Consider the following 18,881-nt stretch of genomic DNA (forward strand, 5'->3'; position numbering starts at 1 on the left):
ATGATTTATTTTTCTTGGGATATTTTAAACATTTTTTTTTCTTTTTTAACAAAATTATAACGTTTACTCAAATTTTATTTTATTCATTATTTAATCGAGTATTTACTGAACTTTTCTGTTTGAGAAAGAAATGAAAAAAGAAATTAATCAATACATACGGGCGGCTTAACAACAGGCGGTTGCGGCGGAGGAACAACTGGCCGTCTAGGTACCTGGATTTCTGGCTCAACAGGTTTGTCAACTACTTTCGGCACTGATTTCCTTTCTAGAGGTTGGAAGGTTTTTAGGATAGGAATTTCCATCTCTTGTTCCAACTCACGAATGACTTGAGCGTGCTAAAAAAAGAGATATCCCATTAATTAAAATGAGAAAAATTATTTCCTTTAATTATTTCCACTCCGCTGCACTTAAATTATTAATTTATATAAGAAATATCTTTATATTATTATATATTTAAAAAACACAAATATTAAAATTTACGCACTTCTCGTTTTTTTATGGGCGGTAAGCTGTTTTTACGTTGTTCCAGGAACATATGTTTCGCGGCCGGGAAAGCTGGCGCCAATTCCATCTCCGAGATCAAATCGAGAACGTAATCGAAGCCGTTGGTCTCCGTTACGATGGCATCCAGGCCATCCAATTGATTCCAAAGTGTGATGGTCCAGCCAGTGTTCTCCACTCCGTGATTACGGACTGCGAGATTGGCCAACTCTTCGCAGGTCGTCCAGGAATCTATCGCGCATGTAGTTGTCTCGCCTGTAAAACAACAAGTTACCGATTAACTTATCGAATCGCGCACTTAATTCAATGCATTTGAAAGTGATTTACCGTCGTAAAAGCCGACACCGAGCGCCATATTTACGCGGTTCCTGTTGGCCCGCCATTCTAGAACGCACGGTGGATAATTCCTAGGTACTTGATGCACCGTTTGCTGATTGTTATTCATTACACGGTATACCGTTCTTTCGCCTTGCAACAGTTTGCGTTGGCAGTAAGCCTTGTAGCCGTCGTAGGCGTAATCGGAGACGTATCTGATTGAAGAATTTTAATTAGAGGCAACTCTGTGCGTGATGACTCGTCGCACGCGCGACAGCGAATGAACAACACTTACTTCAGGAGATACTTAAAGAGAGTGCCGCTGGGCTGGAATGTCGATAGACAGTTGGTCAATAGCAGCCACCCTCTCTCCTTGTTGGCATCATTCTCGTTCTTCCACGTTTGATTCGCCAGCTGACACAATATCTCATCCCTCAGCTTCTCGTTCACAATGCCCTTGTTAACAATGTAGTCGCCCAACGCTTGCTCTCGTTTACCGTTAAGATTATTCTCGTTCATAAAGCGCAAGATCATCTTGAACATCATCAGAGAATCCGTGTAATCTTGATCGCGCGCTTTCGCTAGGAACGGCGTCTTGATCGGCTCGCGCTTCATCCCGAAGATGTGGCTCTTGAAATAGATGTTGGTAAATTTCGAGAACTGATACTGATCGATATCGGGCGGCAGATTGTAAGCGTAATTCATCGGGATGACTTGGCCAACGACCTTGAGAAGATTTCGCTCGGTATGGGTGGGTTGCCAATCTATGAAAAATACGAAAATTCGAGAGATGCCAAAAATAAAAAAAAATAAAAATAAAAAAAAATTTGGATTCAAACGAGTTTACATTATTGAAAAATTTTTATTGATTTGACAAAAACGTACCGTCAAGTTTACTATAAATGAAGGCCAGTTCTGCGGGAATCTCCAAGTGATTTACGCCGGCAACAGCTCGCGAAGTTCTCTCGTGTTCCTCCCGTTGCTGCTTCGCTTTCGCTCGCTCCTTACTGGCTCTCTCGATCTCCGCTCTTTTCACCATTTCCTCCTTCAATACCGTGAATCTTTCACGTTGTTTCTTACCTCTGTAGAGCTTCTGCGCCATCAGCGCGCCCTTCCTCATCGCGTTGAATTGCTTACGTTCGCGGTAACCGCGATACACCGCTTGTATCAGCACCGTGCTGCGCGAAATGTTGAGGAATCTTCTGCGTGCCAAGAAGCCTCTCGTATATCTGCAAGAGAAACCGTTACAACGAACCGTTTCCCTAACCGGGAAAGTAATTTGCACATTTAATTCTCACCGCTTGTAAAAAAATAAATAAAATAAAATAAAAAAAAAGTAAATTGAAAGGAATTGATTTCTGTGTAAAACACACACATCTTTGCGAGAGAAAAATCGTAGAAAATATTTTTTTAAATGGCGAATATCTTTTTTTGCAGATATACCTCTGCACTGTAATAGCCGCTCTCTCCAGAATCAACGCTCTATTGTACTCTAACGCTCTCTCCAACGACTCGCGCAGGAATACCCTTGTAAGTCCGAGCTGATATTGCGACTGCGCCTCCTTCGGCGCGGCTCTGTCCAAGATTATCCTGCATAGCTCCTTGTTGGGTGCCCCTCTAGGTAAATGCGTCGAGACGAGGTATCGATATCGATCCACAAAATGCCCGAACACGAGACGAACCGGATAGCCGGTCTTTCTGATGCGGATCGTTTCCAGCATTCCAGTATATCTCAGCTGCTCGAGTACGCAAGGCATGTCGAATTTCATCGGTGCTTTCTCGGTGTTTGGCTTGATGCAACGGACGAACCACGGATTACATCTGCAAGCAAAATGAAGATTTTCATCTTCCGCTAGTTTTTAATATCGCATCGATATTTATTGGAATGTAATATCAATTGGAATTGCTTTGGAATACTTACTGAGACATAGACTCCAACAGCTGCTGCAGGCTATCGTGAAATCGAGCCGAGACTGTCGGAGTTCTCGGCTTCATAGTGACAAATCTGCCATTCGGCTTATTCACCGTCTTGTTAGCTTCGTGGGTGGTTCTGACATGTTGAAACATCTTGCTGACCATCTGCAAATATCGTGACGCACACATACGCAATGTATCGTTGTCGAAAACTTTCAATATTTACTAACGAAAGAGGAAAACCTACCGAAATCTTGCTGCTAATCAGCAACTCGACCACGTCCGGTCTCAAGGTATCTCTGTTCTTATCTAGAAAACCTTCCACGTTGTACCAAACCTGCCCGGCGTAATGTCTGATCGCAAACTCAGCCGAGTTCATTCTCGGCCTTGAATACAACTCGCTTAGCGCATGATTGTAGTGACACTTCTCCAAGAAAGAAAGATCCGTCGCTTTAGGGAAGTTGCTCTCATCGTCCAGCAGATGAAGAATGCCCACCGGTTTTTTCGCAATCAAATGAATGACCGGCAAATTATCCTGAAATAACGCGAGAAACCATCGTGAGTTATTTATGGGACTTTATGACTTTGACAAGATATTAAACTGCACAACATTTATTAATTGCACTGCCAAAATTAATCTCACCGTATAATTTATGGTGGTCCAATCAATCTTCTCCTTCGCATATTCCTGTTGCTCGAGCTTAAAGATGTGTTTGTTAAAATAAAACTGCAGATTCTCGTTTGCGTAATTGATGCACAGCTGTTCAAAGCTGTTCTCCGTGAAATTCTCAAAACCGAAGATATCCAGGATCGAAATGGCAGCTGTCTGTTTCGTGCCCTTGTAAACGATATGATTGACACGTGCGACTAGCCATGAGAAGAGCGAACTGTATAGAGCTTTCGCGAAGGCGTCCCTGGCGTCGAGGGCTTGGTCGATATTCAAGGCCGTGAAAACTCTTTCGTTCCTCGCTTCCTATAAGAATAAGTGCGTGCATTTATGCATTCATGTGCAATCAATTTAAGAGAATTGGTGCAAAAAGAATCGTATGACAAAACTATTTATTTTTATGTTCCTATTTCTCAACACTAGCCTAATATTTTCGAATAATTTTCTTTTCATTTTCTTTCTCATATTTTTGGCTACATTATAATCGATGTTCTTTGTTGAATAGCTCTTCATAAATTTATATTAGGCATATTTAAAAATTATTTTATATATAACTCAAAAGATGTTAATGACATTATATTCTTGTAAAAGATAAAAATAGTTTTGGTATATTTTATTTTAATATATTTTTAAATGCATCAGCCTCCTTAACAGTCGAAACAATAGATTCGAAGATAAATGAAAACTTACTGTCGTCTTCGTAGTGAGTGCTCGGATGATGCCATCGGAATTTACTTGAAGGAGGTGAGCCGCCCAACGTATCTCAGCGTCAGAACCAACCTCCACTCCTTCCTGGCCGTGCCTCATCTGCTTCCGGTGAAAGTAAACGTTCCCCAGATGCAATACGCTGGCTAGAATCTTGAAAATCGTGTCCTGCTCCTCGGACGTGAAGCCCAGAACCTGCATCGCTGACAAAAGTGCCTTGAAATCTTGAACATCGCTCTTGCCATCGATCTCGCAATTTCCACCCTGAAGAAGCAAATGTTATCATTTTCCTAGATAAGAGATACGGGGGATCTTCTTTTACGTACCTGATTTAAATAGAAATATTTGTCTGGTGTAAGCAGACCGTATTTATCCCTGAGTTGCTGATCGAGTCCAGCTAGAAGTTCATAGAACACGTGGTAGTTTCTCTCCTCCGAAGCCTGAGTTACTATCCTACTCTTTTCTAGGAGATATTGCGTTATCCTACCGCCTATGATCGCGCCGCTAGATAGAAATAGAAAAATCTCGTTCGATATTTGCATAATGACACACCAACATAACAATGGAAAATTTTTGTCTTTCAACATCACACTCACTCCCTGAAATGAACCTCCAGGTATTTTCCAAATCGACTGCTATTGTCGTTTCGCGGTGTCTTGGCATTCCCGAAGCTCTCCAGGAGCGGCGTCGCCTCCAAGATCTGCTCGGTGACAAGATTGTTCGGCGCGCGATTGACAGCCGCGAGATATTGCATCACTAACTTTGTAGACTCTGTCTTTCCCGAACCAGACTCGCCGGAAATGACGACCACTTGATTGGCACTCGAGTTATTGGCTGCAGTTACTTGACTGTACGCGGAGGAACCCACGGCGAATAAATGCCTATAAAAAGATGCTCGAATAAAGTAATCCGCTTCGGGGATAAAGATTCATCATATCAAGACGCAATTAAATTTTTATAACATTTATATGAAAAGCAACATAGATGTAAAATATAAAATAACAAAATAAGCTTTATCGATATTTTAATAAATTACTTGTGGCTACCGATAAAATAATCTTGACGTATCTTTATTTAAATCTGTTCCGAGATTGCGTCTTATTACAAGCAAGTGAAAGGATTAATATACTAACGGCGGAAGTGTTCCGAGTATCCGTCCTTCGTAAAGCTTCACTTGATCCAATCCATAAATGTCAAACATTTTGTACGGATTCACCGCCACAAGGATACTTCCCGTGTACGTCTGAAAAAATTAATCACACAAATGATTATCGGTGTCAATTATTAATGCGATGGTAATAAATAAATCCAAGAATATTACGTACGTAAATTAATTCCTTGTCGTAACGGATCTTCAAATTCCATAGTAATGACGCCTCGTTCAAATCCCTGAAATTCATTCAAGTTTAGCGATGTCACGATTACACTGATTAATGTATAATAATATATTTTATTGACTCACGTCAACTGAATCATATCTTCCACGCCATTTTGACCCAAGTCCTGCCTGGGCTTCACTCCACTGAGATTGGTGAGAGTGAAGATTTGCGGCTTAAACATACAATTGTACGCGATTACTCGCCGCTTCTCTGTACGAGAATTCAGCCTGATAATATGCATTTGCGTAAACCTGACGACGAGTCTGGCGAGTCGACGATTACCCGACGACACTTTTCATTCGCAATTTCTAATGGCGCGTAAAAAGCACGGGGAAACGCTCGAAACTTTCCAGTTGAAATGAATTTTGCGATAGGTTCTTTTCTCGCATTTTCTCGGCGTGGCTTGTAAGGAGAATGTCCGACAAAAAAGGAGGATTCGTGCGGATTCACATAAGACGCGAGAGAACCACTCACGTGAGACTTAACCGGATACCGGCCCGTCTACGTTTGCAACTGCAATTCCATTGGCGCCGGCGATAGTGCGTGATAGATTAAAAACAAAATTTCATCCTACTTAATACTAATATCAGTATTTTATTTTAACCATGTAATCTTTCTAGGAACCTCTGATAATCGAAAATATATGCAATGATAAAAACAACAATGAAAACAACTCACCGCGCGTGTGTATATATGTATTAATGCACATATTTTAAGAATTTGAAAACTTTAAAGTATTTTAATTATAATAGGCAATTAGTTGAAACAATGAAATATGTATTTTCTATACATACACAGATTTTATTAATTGAATCTAGAATTCTTACTAAATGAACAGAGTTCTTTATTCTTGCAAAAATACTGGATTACTATTATTTATAAAATAATACAAGTTCAACATATTTATTATCTTTTTCTGCCATTCAAAAAACTTACCTTAATAAAAATAATTTCTTCTTTAAAAAGATTTATAATAAAAAATTATTCTCTCTCTACTATTCCAGGATTAAAGTTATCTCGTTAAACTTGCGAATTTATATAGCAATGAATATTTGAATCTCCTTTTTAAAAGTTTACAAGCAATTTTCAATTATAAAATGATTTTAATTCTTAGAATATTATTCAAATATACGATAAAGTTCCAATATTAATCGAAATAAAAAAATTCGTAAAAATCTTGAAAATTTTAATATTAATATAATTACAATATAACATAAAATGCAAAATGTAATATATGTAAAAAGAGTTTATATTCAAATATCATATACGTGTACAAGAAAAAATCTTTTAAACATTCAACACACTTAAGAATTTTTTGTTTTCGAAATATTTCGATGTGTTTCGTGCCATTTGCTAAATTATACGCTTTAAATTAGTCCAGCGTTTTTTTTTGTGTCGAAGACAACGTGCTTTACGCCAGTGTATCTCTTATAATAGGACACCGGCGAAGAGTGCAGCGCTGCAACTAGTGCACGACAAAGCAGGGGAACACAAAGCGGGCGGGCAGGCAAAGGAGTTAAATGGTCTGTGGTGGGTGTCGGTTGCATAATGATGCGGCGCTGCCTCGTGTTAATGGAAACTATACGTCAACAACGTGTAAATTTTGAATTCTCATGCGACACCCACACGCGCAAGATTACGGGGAGAGATCGATGACCGACAGTGCGATTCCAAGGTCCGGGAACGCGAACTTGAGATTCGCAGAATAAAAAAAGTGAAAAAGGTGGAAACCAGATTGAAATGGGCGCGATGTGAGAGTCGTTCTCGTCTAATGAAACATTCAAATGCATAAGGCCGCGCTAGAAAGTCAAGAACCAACAAACGAATTACTCGAATGCTTTGCTCCCTTCCTGCTTATTTTTAGACCTGGATCGCTCGATGATAAGCCGCAGACTTGAATCGAAGTGACTTCTTCAACGTTCTATTCTAGCTAATTGTATGATATTACAATTTAATTAAATTAATCGAAGGATATATCTAAATATTTATTTAGAGAACCAATAAGTGTGTAGTTCAATTTAAAATAAAAAAATATTGTTGAATAAAGGAACTTATTTATCTGTCGAAAATTTACGTCGAGCCTATCTTTCTCTCTAAACTATTGATTCAGCTTTCATTCAAATCTACCGTTCGTAATTATGCACGGTTAGTCAATGAACGGTTATCAAGCGCTTTCTATTTCCAGGCTATCTTACCTTGCCGGCTATCACCGCTTGGACTGAAAGCACGTTGGCGGCTCTGTGATATTCCAGGACCTCGCCAGGTAGCACATGGCCGACACCAGGGTCGAACCACACCAATTCACCCTGCAATTAAAAATTATCAAGTTTATTATTTTTTTTTTTTTAAGAGAATGTATTAAAAATTGTGATTTTAATACATTTATTAAGTTGATACTCATTTTTCTAATATCTATTTTCTTATTATTTTTAAATTTCAATATATTACTTAATATAATGTGCGTAGAAATTTTCCGAAAATAAGTGATTATAAAAAAATTATATTTTCCTTCTAATTGTTTAACATAATAATCTTTTTTATATTTATATATAAGTAGAGTAAGTATCGCGTTGGAGATATAAAATAAATTCATTCAGAAGATAAAACTTGATATTTTAGCACGATTTTTTAAATCATTTCCTAGATGACAATATCGAACCGTTTTCAAGTTCCACGACGGGAAGCTACGGGTCATAGGAGACGCCTGCACCTTCCTCTTCCCGGTGCAAAAGCCGAATATCGACGACGACGTTTCCGGAGAGTTGGATCGAGCGCTATTAGCGTCGCTCAACGCTCTGACATGTATCGGGATGCGGGTCGCCGTCTTCTTCACATAATTCGATCTCTCTTTACTCTGCTTCGTCAATAATCCACTGTTCGAGGCTCGCTTCTGCTCGTCTACGTCCCTCGCTGCAGACCCCGTCGACGTCTTCCGTCCGAGCTTGACGTAGCTCGGCAACGTCGTCGGTCTCATCGTTGTTTTTACGCTCTCTGTTTGTCCCTGCGTCAGCAGGGAGCTTTGAGACTTGGGTCTGCACCTCGCTTGTCTCTCGTTGGTCCACGTGAAGTCCTTTCGAAGACACTTGTCGCGGGACGACCAAGAAGAGTTCGTTCTAGCATCCCTTCTCGTGGACCAGTCGGTGGAGTCGACCCGGCCAGACGTCTTCTCAAGATCGTTCTTTCCCGCTTTGAAATTACGCATCCGCTCCATGTCCGACTTGGAAACCAGTATGGCGTCGTGCCTGATCCTGACCACGTCCTGATCTCGATCTTGATGTATCCTTCGCTCCAAGGAATCCTGACTCGCGTTGCTGATTATCCTCCGTCTGGACATCGTTCTGTCGTTCAACGGCTCCGGCTGTTTCTCCTCGCGAGATTGAGAAGTCACCTGGCGGGTGACCTTGCGCGCGACCTTGGCATAAATATCTTCACCACCGGCGTCACCCGAGTATCTGGATCGATCGAGTGGATCGGGAATGGGATCCCGCAGGTGTCCGATGACTTTGGTCGTCGTCTCCGCGCGTTCACCGCTCGTCCTCGTCTTGGAAAATCTCGTCAAAGTATTCGAAGAAGACGCGGGATCCCGTAATGTCGCCGCGCCGGTCGGCAGGGACATTTTCCGTCGCCGAATCCTTCCGTAGATCGGCGCTTCCCTTCCGGCGGTCTCCCTCGTCCTCGAAGAGACGTACTCCTCTAGTCGAGGTGTCCTCGAAGCGTGCAGGGTCTTGGGTAGAGTCGACGGCCGCGAGAGATCGCGATCCTTAGCCGAGCGACTCGAAGGATTCTGGAGATTCGTGAAGGATGTTCTCGTGACATCCCTCAACTGCGGACTCGTTTCTACGCTCGCGCGACGACGTAGGATATCCTGTCTGGAGACTTTCTTCAGGAGCGAGGAAGCGCGCTCGACGGTGTCCGCTTCCTGTAGACGAGCTCGCCTACCGATGGACGGCAAGGTCGTCGGTCTCCTCGCCTGCTCCCTCTCCGCGGGACCGAGATGCCTCTCGACTTCGTCCTTGACGCTTCTGCGCCGCAGGATCTCCTTCCTGGAGACGGTCAGGTTGCGCGGCAGCGTGTAAAAGAGCTCGCGGTCGCTCGCGTCCTGCGACGGCCGGGCGGAAGTGCGGTACTGCTGCCTGATGCTCCTCGCTTCCGCCGGCACACCGCAGGAATCCGGAGCGGAATACGGCGAATCTGGGTCTGGGCCGCCGCCATTCCCATTATGCAACGCGCGTCCGCCGCTGCCGGATAACGGTTCCACGCTCGCGTAGAAAGCTTCCGAAGAGTGCCGCGAAAAGTGACTCCGCGGGGTCGACGATCGACCCACGGACCAACGGCGTTGCTGCTGTTGCTGTTGCTGCTGTTGCCGTTGCTTCGACGAGCCCACGTTGGCCATCGCTGGCGAGGATATCGCCGGACGGCGCCGCGTGCTTCATGTGCCAGATGACAGTTTGCCACTTGTCTTCTCCCAGAAGAGAGGTCTCTCTCTTTTCGAGATGTATATCCTCGTTTACCGATGAAAATTTAATAATTTCTATCTTTTCATTAGCACTCGATCGTACAATTTTATTTACAATGAAATATATTTTTTTCCCAAGTTTTTTCTGAGCCAGAATTCTCGCGTGTTTTGTCGAAACTTACGTAATTAATTCTTCTTCGCGTACGCTTATCTCTGTGCATACATTATCACACTTGCATAATATAAATAACGTGGCACGCAATCGCGTGAGTGCGAATATTCGTAATTTCGATTTCTATCGATTATAATCCTCGAAGATGCTCGCGCTTATCCTTAATATCTCGACTATTTCCACGGGACAGGATATACGAAATTTTCCCTCCCCTTATCTTCCTTCATTTTCTCAAACATCGCGTGCGGTATGATTGTAGCAATGCTACGAGCTTCGAATTGCGTCTTTCAAGTTCGCTCAATCTAAATAATTGCTGTTGCCGTTGCTTCGACGAGCCCACGTTGGCCATCGCTGGCGAGGATATCGCCGGACGGCGCCGCGTGCTTCATGTGCCAGATGACAGTTTGCCACTTGTCTTCTCCCAGAAGAGAGGTCTCTCTCTTTTCGAGATGTATATCCTCGTTTACCGATGAAAATTTAATAATTTCTATCTTTTCATTAGCACTCGATCGTACAATTTTATTTACAATGAAATATATTTTTTTCCCAAGTTTTTTCTGAGCCAGAATTCTCGCGTGTTTTGTCGAAACTTACGTAATTAATTCTTCTTCGCGTACGCTTATCTCTGTGCATACATTATCACACTTGCATAATATAAATAACGTGGCACGCAATCGCGTGAGTGCGAATATTCGTAATTTCGATTTCTATCGATTATAATCCTCGAAGATGCTCGCGCTTATCCTTAATATCTCGACTATTTCCACGGGACAGGATATACGAAATTTTCCCTCCCCTTATCTTCCTTCATTTTCTCAAACATCGCGTGCGGTATGATTGTAGCAATGCTACGAGCTTCGAATTGCGTCTTTCAAGTTCGCTCAATCTAAATAATAGCCTTCTCTCGTGCATAATGAACGCGCATGTAGCGTTTCAAGTCAATGCCCGCTGCACAACTCTCTCGGACGTGTCCCAAGGTATCGAGCACACGCGACACACATCTTTCACTCGCGATATTCAAAAGATCCGATGACGCCGAGATATTGATAAGATATCGATATCGTGTTCCGAAAAATATATTAAAATGCGAATTCACGAAGCTCTTCCCCTTCCCTTCAGCCGAATATTAAATACTTTATCATGATTCTCTGTCACAGTTTTCTGTTGATTATTATAATAGATAATATTAATTAGAATATATAAATATATAAATGAATTATATATCTATAATTATTTTTATTATCCTTTGCATTAGATATTATCTATATTGATTGTTAATTATTATTTATTAAATTTTTTTGATAAAAAGAAAAATAAAAAAAACAAGAGCGAAAAACGCAACAAGAACATCGTCACGGTCACCCGAACAAGTTTTCTAGTTAGATACCAGTTGTCTAGCCACGCATCGAGAACCGCTTCGTCGTTCGACTGCGTGTAAAATCGCGTCTGCGACCAGTAAAACTACGCGTCCGCGTAGAGTAAAGTTTCTTCCCGTTGGAAACCAACCAACGGAGTAGTCGTCGAATATCTCGGAATGGACAGAGAATCTCGCGAGTTCCGTCGAAACTCCAGTTTCTTCCACATTAGCCTCCTTTCCGACGATATATCACCGCTTTTCCCGAGGTTTATTTCCAATTTATTTATCCCGACAGACCGAGAAACTCTTATCGATGAATCCCGTCACGATCGCGATCGCGACCCCCAAGTCCGTTGGAGAGTCGAGAGCCCCGCGTCGTCGCGCATGTTAAATTCGGCTTAAAAGAAGTTAGGAGGCCACGAGCGCGAGGATGGCTTCTTTCTATCGGGCACATTGGGTCAGTCGGCAAAAGTCCGTGCTGCACACGCGGAATTCATTAACGGTGCCCCTCGGCGAGATGTCAACCTCGGTCCCGTCATCCTCCGAAAACTGATCCTTCTCTCTCTCTCTCTCTCTCTCTCTCTGTTTCTTCCTACGAAGAAGAGCCTCCGTTTCCTCGCGGCTCAAGAGATAAATAATCGCGCGATGCGAACGCTAGGATGTTCGACGCGGCACTGGAAGTTGCAGGCCTTCCTCTCCGCAACAATTGCCTCGGGTACGCAGTGGCGTATGCGATTTTAATTAAGACGCGCTGCTAATTAGGCCGTGCCCGGAGAGCGGTCCATATTCCCGATCGAACGCGTTGCTCTAATCGCGCCACCGGATCGCGTTTTGCGATTCCAGACCTCTCGTTCCCCCAATATACTTCCCATCGCGATAACTCTACTCTCGGCGAGAGTCTCCGATTGAACGTTCGGACAGCTCTCCTCAGGATGTAACACGTCGAAATCAACGTACGCTACCGACGCCAGTGGATCGAAACGCTTTGGGGTGGAACCAAGCGTGCCTCTCTTCTTATATAAATTACGCGCTAAATAAACACGCACACATGCACGCGCGTTGCATGTGGATTCTGCCTAACGGCCGTGGCGAGTTGCAGAAGAGCGATAGAAATTGTCGATTGCGGCGAGCGCAACTTTAAGATGGGACACGATTATTTTTTTTTTCTTTTCCTCTGGCAATGTCCTTAATTGATTTACCGGCATTGAGCAGGTATCTTTGTTTATTAATTATCTGAATGCCATTTCGAATTATTTCACTTTATAAAATAAAAAAGAAATGAGGAAAAGAAAGGAATCATTTACGTAATAACTGTTTCGCTTAAAAATAACTAGTGAATAAAATATCCGAGACGCATAAAAAAGAACTGTTCGTTAAATCCGTGGCGATTTCACATTTTCATTTTCGATATAATGTCAGTTATTTAATATTCATTTCAATTTCGTTGATACCCTTACGCTTGCTCCTTCGGAATGCTTCCTTAATTATTCCGCCGTTCATTATCCGCGACTGGATGCACGGGGAGCATCCAGAAGTAAAAGTGAGAAACCGCTACTAGCACTTGCAGCCAGTCTATATTCCAAAAGCGTTCGCACGAGAAAATTTTTGTGCGAGTCTTCATATTACCACCGTTATTAAAATACTGTTAAATTTTCAATTGAGCAAGTTGAATAAAAAATAATCTTTAATGAAAAATTAAGTATTAGACATATATAATTAAATTATTCTATAATAAAATTTGTAATCGTAAAATTAAATAAAAAGTAAGAAAATTTTTGATGGTTCGTAATTACAAATTATTGCCGTCTCGCAATATTTATATATCATACGTTAAAAAAGCTCTCTTTGCAGAATATGCTAATTCTTTAACTTTATTACTGGGGAGATTTAAAAAACGCGCGCACTTGAATATAGAGTTAATACACATATTTTTACTACAATATGTCACTTCTATAAATAGATATTTTCATTTCACATATTCTTTTTAATTACTCTGTAAAAAGATTTAATAACTTTGCTCTATTTTTCCTAAAATCGCGCTTTGAGAAATCGACGATCGGATCGATTATCGAAGGAAAGCGTCGAAAGGAACGTCGCGTCGGACGAGGCGTTTGAAAGTGGCTGCTGCGAGAAGTTGCGATGCAATTGCGTGTGCGCAGATCATTGACTCCGACCACGCAACGATCCCACCGCAGTCGCGACCACGTAAATATTGTGCAATGCCATGATAATTCAAAAATGATCATCTCGCGGAGTCTACGAGTAGAAATTGCGTCGCTTTGTAATAAACAATCTCGAGACAGGTTTGAAAAACATTCATTCAACAACCATTAATTTGCAACACTTGTAGACATATTATATCCACGTGAAGAAAATCCAGGATGAGTCTAGATTTTTCAATCGATCGAGATTATAGTTGAAGATAAACATCGACTCACCTTTTGCCACTCGGCGTACATCTTGCAACGGCGTTAAATCGATCCCCGTGCGAGAATATCCGTCATTTTGTATAACCGGTCTTCTCTGAAACAAAACAATCTATGAGTCATTTTATTCCAATTAAAAAAAAAAAAAATATTGATTTTCTCTTAGCTTTTAGCGCGACTCGCATATAATTATTAAGTACAAGCTATCAATCAATGTCTATCAGGGTTCAATGTTGTGCGCGTGCCAAGAAACGTTATTACGTCGATTGCATGTAACGGAAGCATCGCCCCGCGTCCAATTTGTCCCGCAACTTCCGGCATAGTACCAAGAATATCGATGTTTAACTGTAAGTTCTTTACTTATAAAAAGCTACACGTATACATATATATTTTTCCCTTATATACTCAAGTTTATAACAAAAATATGAACGATTTTGAACTCAAGATTTTTCATTCTTTTGCTGTTTTTTATCATTGCAAAATTTAAATATGCTTATCATTAAAACTCAGATATTTAACTATTAATGTTACCAGTCTATCTTACATTTCGAAGGAGCATTAGTTCGACGCGAGCGCAGTTTGATACCGATCATAATTACACGTTCGGAAATGTGGGAAGTGTCGCAATAAGTATTCAGCTCTGCGAGATTGAGATACACACAACCATGCGCATATCTATATTTCTGTGACGCGTACTAGATATCCATAGACATCATTTATACTTTCCGCTGTATATATGCCGTCATTCTGTGCTATAAACTGCGCAAAAACGAGCGTGTTCTTTCTTACACATAAGAAAAAATAATCTTAATAATTGTAGGCTTAATAATCATAAATAAAAAAATAAAAAAAAAAGATAAAATCTTATTATATGTATCTCCTTTTTTGAGATTCCTTTTTTTTATTCATTACCTCTTAACGATTGATGTAACGCATGTCTCGCGTTTTTTATTTGGCTATTTACATTTAAAATTAAATTTATTTTAAGAATCAAAATTTGGGATTATTATTTCCTACAAGTTTCGGAAACAGCACCAAATGTCAACATGACATTCTACTTTTAATAAACTAAGTTTTCTCAATGCGAAAAATGATTACACATAAAATTATTATTACTACAAACAATTATAAACAAAATATATCATCATTGTCTTTGTTGAAAAGTCAAGAAATTTATTAAGAGCCTTGTAAACCTACCATCCCAGCCGGCCCTGCGTATTGCAGCGTGTGAGTGAATATACGCTCACGTGCACTCGGCGCGGATAAATCTCGCGGGTAAAGCCTCCGGTAAAAGTAGCGACACAACTGTGCGTCCTTCTCCTCGCGCTCACCGCGGAATGCATTTCGCAATTTTATGTTAATTCATTTAGTCACCCTCGAACCGCGACAACACTCTCGCGAGCGAGAAGGACGCGTAGGATTAGATTCAATGGAGCTGGAAATGGACGGGAAAACAATGGCGAGGCATGGTCGACATCACCGACTGTACATTGTCCGCCACAAGCCACGATGTCTTCCATCATCGCCTCTCTTTCGGCGACTCGACACTCCACGGAAAAACGGCTGACCGGTTTTGCGCCACGATATTCGTTCCGTGCGTCATCCTCGCCTTCTGTCAGACGAATGTATTTAGCGCCCAAGTCATCGGGTCTTGTACGAAGGTTCTTTTATAAACGTTTGTAACGAGAATTATAAGCTTATAAGATAAATTTAGGCTTTGCAGTAGAAATAGTCTGGGGAAGATTTAAATGACGTCTCATTTTGCGGCCATTTTTAAGCTTTAATAAAAGATTACGAGAACAATAAACACATATTTTCTCTTTCTCTATGCAAGTTATCCAGGTCAGACAGAGAAAGCAGCAGCAGCAGCTCGCGGTAATACAAGAATCTTATGTAATTCATAATCGCGTCCCTTTTTCTCTCTCTTTCTCGCATGGGCTATCGAAACGAGAAGTTAGGAGAGATTAATCGTGCGTCATGCTGTCGCTTGTACGACCGGCTTGTTTCAAAGTCACCATGAGTCCTATCCAAACCAGCGTTCGGGGACGTGAAATTCTTGCGCGAAATTCAAGTGTGAATAGTCTCGTCGATAAGAAAGCACTTTTTAGGAAGCACTTTCTCTCTTCAAGTTTTCATTATTCTTTCGGTATCATTCGCACGATCGGACTTTCGTCCACGACGAATGGCAAACTCGCGTGTGCGATCGCGCTGTCTTTTTCCGGCGTCACTCGTTTCCGCCTTCTTTGTCGCGTTTTTTTTTTATAAAAAATATTAAAAATGTGAAACTTACGACATTGGAGTTTCTAATAATTCAAAATAAGCGTGTAAAATTTTTTTATATTGTCTCAATATTGTACTCTTGTCGTATGTCAAACTATTATAAATTTTAATCGAAATATTAATAAACGCCAGTTCCTACACTCTCCTGAAATTAGAGATGATTATGTTAAAATTTCCATTAAGCTTTTTCTTAATTCTATCAATTTCGCACATTTGTGTCATGTTTCTGGCTCGACTGGCAAATTATATGAGATTCTCTTCAATTCAAAGGAACAAATTATTTAAATCAACATGTGCACAAATAGATTACAAAATGCTCCTCAAAGTGTATATTTCCACGACTGCTAACCATTTATTAGCGTGCTACTGTGTGTGGGAATTACTATCTAAAGCAAAAGTATTATGAAGTCGCTCGTACAAGTATTTCCACAACGTAACTTGCTTGAGCTCCACGGTACGTTTATTTCCATTTCCACGATATAAACTAGAAGAGATCGAGATAATTAAGCAGACGTTCAGATTCTTTTCAAATTTCCGCAAATTGAATAGGAGCTATTAACGGGAATGTTATCATCCACAGTCGCAGATGGATGCAATGTCCTTGAATACTTTCGCCTAATCGCGCACAATCGGCCGGAGTGTCGCGCACGCCATTTTAAAGTCAGGAACGCGCATGAACTTTGTTCCGACATTTGCAAAGGGTAGACAATTCTTCACGGTATTCAGATTCTTAATTAAATTCGAGTCCCCCTTCGCATCACTATACATTATATACAGTTACGTGTAAGATATTTACGAAATTGATTTACGTTCATTTTTATCTTGTTTTTTGTTACTTCTCTTATCTTTCGATGCGAATAACTTTGTATTTTACGACCGAAAACGAATATATACAACGAGGTATAAGCTGCAAAGTTAATATAAGAGCAGAATTTCTTGATTTTCAACTGGTTTGGTGACGTTCCGAGCTATAATAAATGCCTAGTTGAGTGTTAATTTAACCTTCATCCGTTCCTCGGAGAACAGGTATACAGATCGAGAACTAAAACTTTTCCTACATATTCACGTATGCATCTTGAATCAAATGCACTCAAGTTCTATATTTTTTTAAATTGAAATTATTAACACGCGATTTTTAACTCACGATATATCTAAACGACAATTTTTTTTTAGCAATTAAACATGTTTCTGTTTCTCTTTAAATTACACGGAGACAGAGATTAAAAATTGACTTGTATTATTTTAATTAATGAACTTATCGCCGTTTCAACCTAAGATTAATGTATATTGGAAGGAAACAATTCTTTTTAATTTCACACATAAACATTCTATATTTTAATAATAATCATAAATGTATGTAATCGTTTACACACATATATATATATATATATATATCTTATTTATATTAGAGTTTATTATTAAGATAATTAAATATTAAAATTTTTTTTGCCATAATAATATGCAATATACGAGGAGTGCGTCCAAGAGATAACATCGTCTCAACAGGCATCGATGTCTCTGCCGCAAAATCTCCGATTATCGTTTATGCAGGAGACATCGATCGCGACGCCGCCCGCAAGATGACTTTCTCAGGACTTCTCCTCTCATGATCGAGACTCACCTCGTGGCGTCGTAGACGTCAATCGCCGATTTTCCGTGAAGAAGAAAGAGAGAGAGAGAGGTAAAATCCTGGCGCGGTCCACCGAAGGAGAGACGAATCTCCAGTCGAGCGACGTGAGAACCACGCGGATCCTCGAGATCCTCGGACAGGGGATGAGAGAACGCGGCGATCCACGAGATGATGGATCACACTTTGGAGCACACTATTCCGCAAACTGCTCCGAAATTGAAACTGCACGCGAACCTGTGACCGGGGTTGCCCGTCTCGTCGCAATTCCCGATTATATTCAATTACTCGAGCGTCGCGGACGATCGAGCAACAACTGCTTCCACGACGCGATTCCAGATCGTGGTATGCGGTCGCTCGACCTCGCCTAAGAGGAAACTAACTCTTACTGCCACCATGAGGAGCCACCATACACCGCGGTGTGTACCGTTACGCACGCGGTCTACAGGTGTACAGGTGGTCTCGAGCTCCGGAGACCTGAGGGACCAGGTTACTCTATAGTGAAACCGGCGTGGTCGATACGGGCCGTTTGAAACGACCTGTAAATCGCCGGCGGAACAGCGGCGTATCTAGCATCTTGGAATCCGGCGCATAAATTCTTCATCCGATTAATCGAAAATTATAAATAAATAGTAACGAGAGAGAGAAGGGCGGGGAATGCACATTTATCTTAAAAATTTCGTAGCTTTCTTTGTTACATTTTTATGCGCGAATATTTCTCGCACAAATCTCTTCTACTTTGTATGCAAATACGAATAATATGGGAACCCGTGTAATAAATACATGTTAATTTATTCACGGACAAACACGAGAGGGGAAAGGAGTGGGACAGACAAGCTGACTGGGGAGAGATTTCGCGACCCGGTGAGGATTCTTTAAAAAAAAAAAAAAAAAAAAAAAAAAAAAAAAAGAAAAAAAAAAACCTTTCTTTGGGGGCAGCGTCCCTGCCCCGTGTTCTTCAAGGACCAACGCATGTAATTTGGAGCAATTTGGCAATTGCATATAATTGATGAGGATGCCTTTTACTCGCCGATGGACCGCTCGCGTCGCGTCCGCGTATCCGCAGTTAAGTAGGGGTAATC

At 41.1% G+C, this 18,881-nt stretch overlaps 1 protein-coding gene across 1 annotated transcript in view; it reads right to left on the minus strand.

The window, feature by feature from the left end:
• LOC115241807 (unconventional myosin-XV) overlaps positions 1-18,881 on the minus strand; it is a 109,134-nt gene that overhangs the window by 29,568 nt on the left and 60,685 nt on the right. Inside the window, exons 5-21 of the mRNA XM_029817739.1 lie at positions 13,905-13,989; positions 7,677-7,787; positions 5,565-5,653; positions 5,428-5,491; positions 5,236-5,345; positions 4,699-4,983; positions 4,429-4,606; positions 4,088-4,366; positions 3,374-3,703; positions 2,978-3,265; positions 2,738-2,895; positions 2,260-2,637; positions 1,702-2,045; positions 1,112-1,580; positions 829-1,031; positions 485-756; positions 159-335 (exon numbers count right to left, since the gene is read on the minus strand). Of these exons, the coding sequence (XP_029673599.1) occupies positions 159-335; positions 485-756; positions 829-1,031; positions 1,112-1,580; positions 1,702-2,045; positions 2,260-2,637; positions 2,738-2,895; positions 2,978-3,265; positions 3,374-3,703; positions 4,088-4,366; positions 4,429-4,606; positions 4,699-4,983; positions 5,236-5,345; positions 5,428-5,491; positions 5,565-5,653; positions 7,677-7,787; positions 13,905-13,925 (3,756 nt within the window). The 5' untranslated portion in view covers positions 13,926-13,989. The remainder of the gene's footprint in view (positions 1-158; positions 336-484; positions 757-828; positions 1,032-1,111; positions 1,581-1,701; positions 2,046-2,259; positions 2,638-2,737; positions 2,896-2,977; positions 3,266-3,373; positions 3,704-4,087; positions 4,367-4,428; positions 4,607-4,698; positions 4,984-5,235; positions 5,346-5,427; positions 5,492-5,564; positions 5,654-7,676; positions 7,788-13,904; positions 13,990-18,881) is intronic.

This window comes from Formica exsecta, unplaced genomic scaffold (assembly GCF_003651465.1).
Source record: "Formica exsecta isolate Colony F162 unplaced genomic scaffold, ASM365146v1 scaffold120, whole genome shotgun sequence".
Lineage (NCBI taxonomy): Eukaryota > Metazoa > Arthropoda > Insecta > Hymenoptera > Formicidae > Formica > Formica exsecta.